The 9,353-nt window shown below is 37.5% G+C and overlaps 1 protein-coding gene across 2 annotated transcripts in view; it reads left to right on the top strand.

The window, feature by feature from the left end:
• Positions 1 to 6,770, top strand: part of SIX4 (SIX homeobox 4) — a 9,574-nt gene extending 2,804 nt beyond the window's left edge. For both annotated transcript variants that reach the window (XM_021715214.1, XM_008063839.1), the window contains 2 exons: positions 1,214 to 1,902; positions 5,529 to 6,770. In XM_021715214.1, the coding sequence (XP_021570889.1) occupies positions 1,214 to 1,902; positions 5,529 to 6,325 (1,486 nt within the window). In that variant the 3' untranslated portion in view covers positions 6,326 to 6,770. The remainder of the gene's footprint in view (positions 1 to 1,213; positions 1,903 to 5,528) is intronic.
• The last annotated feature ends 2,583 nt before the right edge of the window (positions 6,771 to 9,353 follow it).

The raw sequence follows: 9,353 nt of genomic DNA, 5'->3' as shown, positions 1-9,353 counted from the left end.
CCCCCGCCACGCCACACTCCGCCGACTTCTGCAGGCCCCCTCAACTCCACACCCCCGCCCCCGGCCCAGTTGCCTGCTTTAGGCCCCTCTCCGGATCTGCCTCCCACCCGCGCCCCCGGTGAGTCACCCTCGCAAAAGGCGACCGCTGCTCAGCCTCAGCTCGTAAATCAAAGCGCTTTCTGCGCTCCTGGCCCCGCAGCTCAAAGCCCGGGTAATCCCCTCCCCTCTGGCATGAAAGTGAACCGACCGCGGGGTACTGCAGGGCTGTCGGATCCTCTGCTAGGCCAAGTCCTGCCGCACTTTCCAACTGCCTCTGTGCTACTCCCCGTCCCAACCTCAGACCAAATGGGAAAACCTCACCACTCCTACCCCCCCCGCCCCAATTTGATATTCCCCCCAAGTCGAGATATTGAGAGACACAGTCCTGCCCGGAACAGAGGAGCTAAGGACGATGGGGAAGGGGTCTGATAGTCAAAGGCCGCTGAGTGACCCACACCCTTTCCCTCCCACCTCACCAGGGCACTGGATGGTGTATGTTAAATAGGCCCCTATGGCTTCCTTTGGATTCAAAGGCGACTGCACATAACTGTTCTTGAGTTGAAAGTGCCTTTTCCTACAACAAGGACAGCCACTTGGTTGAATGAGAGAGTGTCAGTCTGGTGGAGTAGAAGTTGGGGAGCAGGTGAGAAAATGATCTCTTGTTAACTAACTGACCAAAAAAAGTCAAACACTTCACACCTCCTGCTCCTTTGGCAGTTTGATTTACCTCCAAAATAACACTAATCTGAATTGGTTTCAGGGGAGGGGGAAAAGTTCCTAAACAGGAAAGACTGACCACCCGTAATGAGTATTTAATAAGGTGTAGGTAGCAGCATATTTAACAGCAAGGAATAGCACTTACATGCTATAAAAACAAATAGACTAGTTTCCTGTAAGTCCTATTAGCTGAATTTACATCTTTCAAATCTTTGGACTTTCCCTGAATTTATTATTAAAAGTATTTGGGATCTGAGTGTTCATCTGCCCAGATTCTCTGGCTAGTCAGAACCCACTAAAAGGCCTCATAGTTTAAACAGGACTAGCAGATGTCCTGCTGTGCTTTCCTTAAATACTGCCTTCAATGGCTTTAAAAGCTGGTTTTCCAACCAAATGACACTATGTAGAATATCATCCCCCTGACTTTCTGAATGTCTTGATTTTCCCCTCTATACAGTGAGTCAGATGGCAATCCCAGCACTGAAGATGAATCCAGCAAGGGACATGAGGATTTGTCTCCCCATCCACTTTCTAGTTCATCCGATGGCGTCACCAACCTCAGCCTTTCTAGTCATATGGAGCCAGTATATATGCAACAAATTGGAAACACTAAAATATTAAGCTCTCCTGGAGTTTTGCTGAATGGAAGCTTGGTACCTGCAAGTACTTCACCTGTCTTCCTTAATGGTAATTCTTTTATTCAGGGACCCAGTGGAGTTATCCTTAATGGATTAAATGTGGGAAATACACAGACAGTGTCACTGAACCCACCAAAAATGTCATCAAGCATTGTGAGCAATGGTATATCCATGACTGACATTCTGGGGTCTACCTCCCAGGATGTGAAGGAGTTCAAAGTCCTCCAGAGTTCTGCGGCTAACTCAGTGGCCACCACCTCCTACAGCCCCAGTGTCCCTGTGTCATTTCCAGGGCTGATACCCAGCACTGAGGTGAAAAGAGAAGGCATTCAAACAGTGGCTTCCCAGGATGGGGGCTCTGTCGTGACTTTTACTACACCTGTGCAAATTAACCAGTATGGCATTGTCCAGATCCCCAATTCTGGAGGAGCAAACGGCCAGTTTCTTAATGGGAGCATTGGATTCTCTCCACTGCAACTGCCTCCAGTGTCAGTGGCAGCGTCACAAGGTAAAAGTCTCACTTGGTACTATAATGCACCGGCACATGTGTTGATCAGTTGCTGTAAATGATGCATCTGATGAGAACTATATATTGATGTTACTTTGCAGGAACCTTATTGGCTGCCTTGATACGATTCTCCTCCTCCCCAACACCCATCCAGCTTCCTTGATTCCCTTGCATCATGAGGATGGGTTTTTATTTTCCTAACAGCTGAATGGAAAAATACAGTTCAGAGCAAACCTTGCCAGTTCTACAATTATAGAAATATGATAAGTCAATCAGTGCTTACAGAATAACTCACTGCTTGACATTTTAAGATTAAAAATTAATAAAATTTCTAAGAACACAAAATTAGTCTAGCAGTTGGTAATAATGCATACACTTACCCAAGCATTATTTATTCGACCAGAAAATAAGCTAAAAAGACTGAATCAGTTGGGTTTGAATCATGTTCCTCCTATGATTAAGACTAACAGACCTAAAGGAAACCAGAAGAATGTGATTTCTATTCTGCATGTATATTTACTCCCTAAATGTGTGGGTTTATTTATGAAGACAAGAGTAAGCCTTATTTTATAAAAATTTGTGGCTTTATTAACAGTAATCTTCTAGAGAAATCACTTAAATAAACTTCAGGAAACCTTAGGCTGACATGCCAGTTCTCTACTGACTTTTAGCAAGTCTGGATTACTCTGTATCATTTTCTCTCTGTAGAAATAGGAATGGTACTAGGATTTGACAGTGGAGTTTGCATAACCCCTTGAATTCAGGAGTGGAAGATGGTAATATATGTTTGCCTTCTTGTTGGCAAATCTAAAAGTCCAGATTTTTACAAAAGCAAAATAAGTAATTGTTGGCCTTGAAAATCAGCTTCCTATAAGATAGTTGTGCCCCCTCAATCAATTTATCCACAACTCTTATTTCCACAATTATGATCTACTTCAGTTTATGGGGGACATTAATGGAAAAATTGTTCTAAATTTCATTTTGTACATTTATCTTTAGGTAAAATGATGGTAAGACACAACAGTCCTACAGCATACTATATAGTTATTATTCCAGGTTATGGAAAGAATAAAGCTAAGTCACTATCCAACATAGGGCAAAAATATGAAAGCCATGAGGAAAGCCTAAGTGCCTAGTTTTACAATAACTAAATGTGGAGCTAACCCCCTTTTCTCTAGGAAAATTGTCAAACAATAGGTAACATTTTAAAAATAATACATTTGAGCAGAAAATGTGAGTTAGATCCATTGGGAGAGGAGAAAAGCAAAAGTACTTTTCATCGTGTAATCTAGAAAAAATGCTACCATCAGAAATTATTATGAGCTAATTGCTAATTTTTTAAATGGGACATTCACTGGGAATAAGAATAGCATTTTCCTTTAAAATAGCTAAGATCAAATGACAGGGCTGTCAATCCTTAGACTGTCTGTGAGTTGAAGGGTAAGTTTACCAGATGGGTCAAGTAAGCAACGTCTCTTTATAGCAGTTGTATATTGCAGTTTTCAAAGCATTTTGGGGATTCAGCCTTCCTCAAAAACAGACACTGAGCCATTCTTTAAAATGTCTAGACAAGGTAGGTTTATCTTTCTAAATTTGGGATTTATGTGGAAAAGTAGAATATCTACATCTTTTATTCACTTCATAATCTGAGAAACTAAGGTTTTTTTTCTTATCATCATTACAAAGTTATACTTTGTACCTATAATTTTTCAGTTGGGTTTTTTCCCCTGATTTTAAAATTATTGTTCAATTTACAATTCAATTGCAGTTATACTTAAAAATCAAAATGTAGATCACATCTGCTTTTCCTCTTTCAGTTTAAATTTCATGTTCATTTTTTTTCTCTTTTTTTTTTAGAAAGCAGGATTTATTGAGAGGACAGAAAAGCTCTCACATTGGGAGGGGACCCGAAGGGGTTGCCCTTATGTTCATTTTTTATTTCATAATTTCTACAAATATACAACTATTATTTATATTTAATAGCAATTGGTAAAATATTGCATTATGTTATTTATGACTCTATAAAAAATAACTAGTTTTATTCACATGTACACTGGGATATAATCTCACAAACACACACACACACAAATAAACATCTATTTGGGATTGTTTTTGCTACAAATCAGCAGTCTACAAAAATTTTAAAGCATACTTAAGTTGAAGTCAGATGTTTTCAAATAAAAGCAGTTTTTTCATTTGTATGGTCTGAAACAAACATTTATGTTAAGAAATAACCCAAACATACTTAGGAATGTTTATCTTAACACCAGTATTTCTGTGATGCATACTTTCTGGCAGTTAAATTTTTTTAAGAGTTCAAATACAGTGTGTGAGTTGTTTTTTGTTTTGTTTTTTGTTTTTCATTTAAAGACATTCCTTTGCATATAGAGTGCTTAAAATGGAAGATGTAAACAGTCCTGTGGCACTGGCACTTATTTGTCAATATAGGTGGTAATATAGTCACAATTATTCTAATAATCCAAGAAGGGAAATGTCTTAGGTGAATTACCTTTAACATTGCTGCTTTCCCAAAAAACTAGAGAGTTTACTGAACCCCTAATTCAAGATCAGGGTAAACAGTCCATCTGGTTTCTATCAAAGAATTCCCCCCAAATTCATCTTTCCTTTACTGGCAAGATTTGAAGGGCCTGAATCATCTAATTACCATCTACTCATTGTGTTCACTTAAAGACTCAGAAAGAAAAGGGTTTTATTTGATGGTGGTGGGGGGTCTAATTCATCTACATTGTCTGAATTATCTGATTTGAACATCTTCTTAGCTTTCCACTTACATTTCTTTTTCTACTTCTGGTCTCTACAGACCATTATAGTGAAAGCCTCAAAAGATACAAACCTTTTAGAGAAGCATTAGCTCTGGCCCTTTATGTTAATCTTTACTTTAAAAGGCACATTTCAATGTTACCATTAATTCTTCCTATCACTGCAGCATTGAAAATTCAGAACTTACACAACAAAAGGGGGTTAAAAAAAACCTTTGAATGTTTTCTTGACTTGACATTACTTTATTTATAGTTTGGTGAAACATTACTAGTTTGGTGATGAAAGGTTGCAACTTGTCTGTACAGGTTTATATGGTTAACTTTTAAGCCCCAGGGTAACTCATTTTATGTGGTATTTTCTGCATTTCCATTTATATTTTGCATCAGTTACTGAGCAGTCCTGCACAAAGGCATTTTATTTTGCATTTGTGTTTTCCAGTTCTGACTGGCAGAGCTTGTAATAACTATTAACTAATTAAGAGATAGCAAACTGGTAATAATAAACTAGACACTTGACTGGAATCAGAACTTGGGGGAAAAAAGCTTTTTTCACACTTGATTTTTAAACCAATACCTATTACTCTCACTTAGTCATTAGAATTACTTGGAGGGGTAAAAATACAGCTATTCTAGGACTTACTGAGTCAGACTTTCAAGGAGTGGAGCCTGGGATTCTGTAACTTTAAGTGCTCAAGATTTTTCTGAACCAGGATTGGGCTAAATTATATAGAAGTGTTGTTTCTTTAAGATACTATCCCTGAAAAAAAAAATCATGTGTGTAAAGAAGTAGCATTTTTCTTCTATTGATATTCCATCAATGATAATCAGTACTTCATTTTTTTCTAGGCAATATTTCAGTAAATTCAAGCACTTCCGATGGGAGCACATTTACAAGTGAGTCCACCACAGTTCAACAGGGAAAGGTTTTCTTGAGCTCTCTTGCTCCCAGTGCAGTGGTATACACAGTTCCTAATTCAGACCAGACTATAGGATCTGTGAAACAGGAAGCCTTGGAGAGGAGCCTGGTATTTTCTCAGTTGATGCCTGTCAATCAGAATGCACAAGTAAATGCAAACCTGTCTTCTGAAAATATCTCGGGGAATAGCCTTCATCCACTGGCTTCCTCATTAGTTAACGTATCCCCAACTCACAGTTTTTCCCTGACTCCCCCTACACTATTAAATCCCACCGAGCTACACCCTGACATTGCCGATGGCCAGTCAATGTCTGCACCCGTGGCAAGCAAATCTACTGTGACATCGGTCAACAACACTAACTATGCAACTCTTCAGAACTGCTCCCTTATTACTGGTCAAGACCTATTGTCAGTCCCTATGACTCAGGCTGCCCTGGGGGAAATAGTTCCCACAGCTGAAGACCAGGTAGGTCACCCCTCCCCAGCAGTACACCAGGATTTTGTCAGAGAACATCGTTTGGTTCTGCAATCAGTAGCTAACATGAAAGAAGATTTCTTACCAAATTCCGAGAGCAAAGCAACAAGTAGCTTAATGATGCTGGACTCTAAATCCAAGTATGTCCTAGATGGCATGGTTGAGACTGTCTGTGAAGACCTGGAAACAGACAAAAAAGAGCTTGCCAAGCTCCAAACTGTCCAGCTGGATGAAGATATGCAAGACTTATAAACTTTATCTCCCCCCCCCCCCCCCCACTTTTTGGCATCAGCAACAAATCTTTCCATGAAGCCCCAAGGACATAAAGCATTTTCTCATTTAAAGGAAAACACTACTTTTGCAAGTAAATGCATCCAAGAGACTCTAGATTGATCTGCATGAAGATCACAGTTAAGTATACAGAAGTAGAACTGCATTACTGCAGCCTTTTTGTTCACATATAATGTTCTCTTTTAAATAGATGGAGACAAAGGAACAAGGTGAAGTGTATCAAGTCAAAGTGTATCATTTAGTTGACTCAATATAATTCTAAGGTCAAAATGGAACTTGATAGTTTTTTAAATTAAAAATGTATACACCTAACTTAGGAAATTAAAAATAGCTGCAGACCATTAGAAATAACGCAATTGTTTTTGTTTACTTTCACTCCATGGGCATTGGTAAGGTTAAGAAATGTAAATGGCACTCCAAACTATTATAAGGAGAGTGTATTTTTAAAGTTAAGTAGCATACACTCACACACACACAAATACACACTTTTCATCTTTTTTTTTTTAGAAAGTCTTGGTTTAAGTCTCTACACATTTCCAAATGTGATTGCTAATAGTTCAGTGTGGCAGAGAAAGTTTGAAACTCCACTAAAAACTCTGAAACAAACTTTGGTATGAATGTAAATATATCAGTTCTAGGCAGGATTTGAGTATTTACAGTGAATTTTATTTATACTGTATATGTTTCTCTTATACTTCAGGCGCCATGAACTGAAAAAAAAAATGTTTTCTTACTGTTTAATTTATTTTTATTGTTTGAACAGGAAGTGAACATAGTTGTTTCCAACAAAGTTTTACTTTTTGTAGGATTTTAAAAATAATGATTTTTATCAGGAGTCTATTAAGGTCAATATTAATAACACTGAAACAGGAAATCTAACCCCCAATATTGGAATTTTGGTACTTTTTTTCACATTTTTGTTCTTATTTAGCAACTCTGATTCATTTAAATGTGTTTTCTATAGAATTCTATGTGCCTTTTTACCTTGTGGCCTTTTTATTAGTAGCGAGGTACAGAAGTGTCAACTGAAGCACTGATGGTTCTTTTCTACTATCTAACAGGGTTAATTTCACCACAAAATTGCTTTAAAACTGAAGAACTTAAGTTCCACTAAATGTTATATGTAATGTCTATCATGCAAATGGATGAATAAATAACTATTGTTGATGCTTTTCATTGCAATGAAAGTAATTAAATTATAGATACAATATCCATTCTGTCAGCTATGAAAAACCATTTTAAACTAAAAAAAAAATGTAAATTCCATTGAACAAAATTCTGTCCTGTTGAAACTTAGTTCTAAATGTTTTGATCAATTGTTACACTATGGCACGTGACTGTTGTTTGCACTATATTATCATGTCCTCTTTAAAAGCAAATATTTTGGGTTTCTGTAAGAAGCTTGTTTGATAATGTTGTGGCTATGGTTAATAGTTTTTATCGGGACTCTGAACACAAGTTATAACAATGCAAATGCATTTATGTAGTGAGTTAAGGTACTCTGGTCTCTAAAAAGCAAGAAGAGTGAGAATTCAGAAATGACTTAAAGTTGTTGAACATAAAGATGTTACCATATCTTGCTTTTTTGAAGATCAGAACAAAGGATCCACTATAGATCTCTACATGTCAATCAGCCTTGCATGTTGAATAAGGGACAGAGGACTTAACTTTTGCTGTTAGTAGAAATAGAACTTGCAGGCATAGATGAAGAACCCGATGAAGACTTCCTCTCCCATCATTTTGATAAAGAACTTACATCTGTTTTTTATGGAATTGGTGAATGTTCCTAAACTGCTGAAGCTACATGTTTTTATTTGTTTTTTTTTTCCAAAGTCAGGTGTTTTAGAGTTCTTTTCCACTCTACCACTACTTATACAGCTTGTTTTTTCTTTGGGTGTGTGCTGGTCATGTTACTGAGATTAATTACATGGTTCTGTAGTGTAGTTTACATGAAAATGGTGTTTTCCACTTGATTGCTGCAAATATCAAGAGTTTGTTAATTATTTTAAAGTACCCATCCAATAAGCGAGATGGGAAGGTTTTAAAAGTTATATATGATATATATGTATAACTGGAAAAATTTTATATGTTTCCCAAAAATATAACAAGCCTCTTCTTTATTGAGAGTTCTTCCTCTTTTCTTGCTTATGAAAAGATAGCACAAAACTTAAGACTTACCTAGGAAACCCATTCATCCTCCCAACATGATGTAATTATAACCCTACGATTACTCCAGGTAGCTACACAATATACCAGGTAAGAATCAATGCACATTGTGAAGAACTTATTGTTCTTTTCTATTCTTTCAGTAAAATAAGGGCCAGTTAGTATGTAGCCCATCTATATGTGAATGGAGTAAGATGAACCCCATGATCTCCTTGCACAGAATTGCAAATGTTTTTTGCAATACCAAGGGCCAGACTCAGAACCCTTGGAGTTCATGTGGCAGAATTTCCCTTTTACATAAACCAATGCTTGAAGATGCTGCAAATGATCATCTAACGATCCCTTAAGATCAGAATAGGGATAAATAACTCCCTGCAAAACCCAGCCCCTGCTGCTGGCTGTGGAATTTCTGGTGTAAGCCTATCTATGCACTCTTTCAGCCAGAATTTGGCATTTGATTCTTAGTTACATCTAGTAAAGGACAGTCTATTGTTTCAAAAGAAGGTGCATTTGTTCCTCAATCAAGCAAGAGCACCTGTGTTGTACTGCTATTTATCTCATGTATATTTATAGTAATGAAAAGACTTTGAAATGTGTACATTTCAGTGCCTTTCTTGCGTTATGAAAGGCAGGTAGATGTTATCGCCATAGGTAAAAATTCATAGTTAAATTGCACACTGACCTTAAATTTCCCTGTATATGCCCTCGTATCTCGCATGTTAAAAGTTGGATTATTGGGCATGTGTGGCAGGCTGCCCTGCCGCATACTAGAAAAGTGTGCATTAGTATGTAGCCACAAGTTCTTCATTCTTTAAAAATGCTT

This window comes from Carlito syrichta, unplaced genomic scaffold, assembly GCF_000164805.1.
Source record: "Carlito syrichta isolate Samal-C Ts95f unplaced genomic scaffold, Tarsius_syrichta-2.0.1 Scaffold99436, whole genome shotgun sequence".
NCBI classification, from domain to species: Eukaryota; Metazoa; Chordata; class Mammalia; order Primates; family Tarsiidae; genus Carlito; species Carlito syrichta.
Note: the sequence above shows the minus strand (reverse complement) of the source record. Positions and strands in the feature narration are given on the sequence as shown.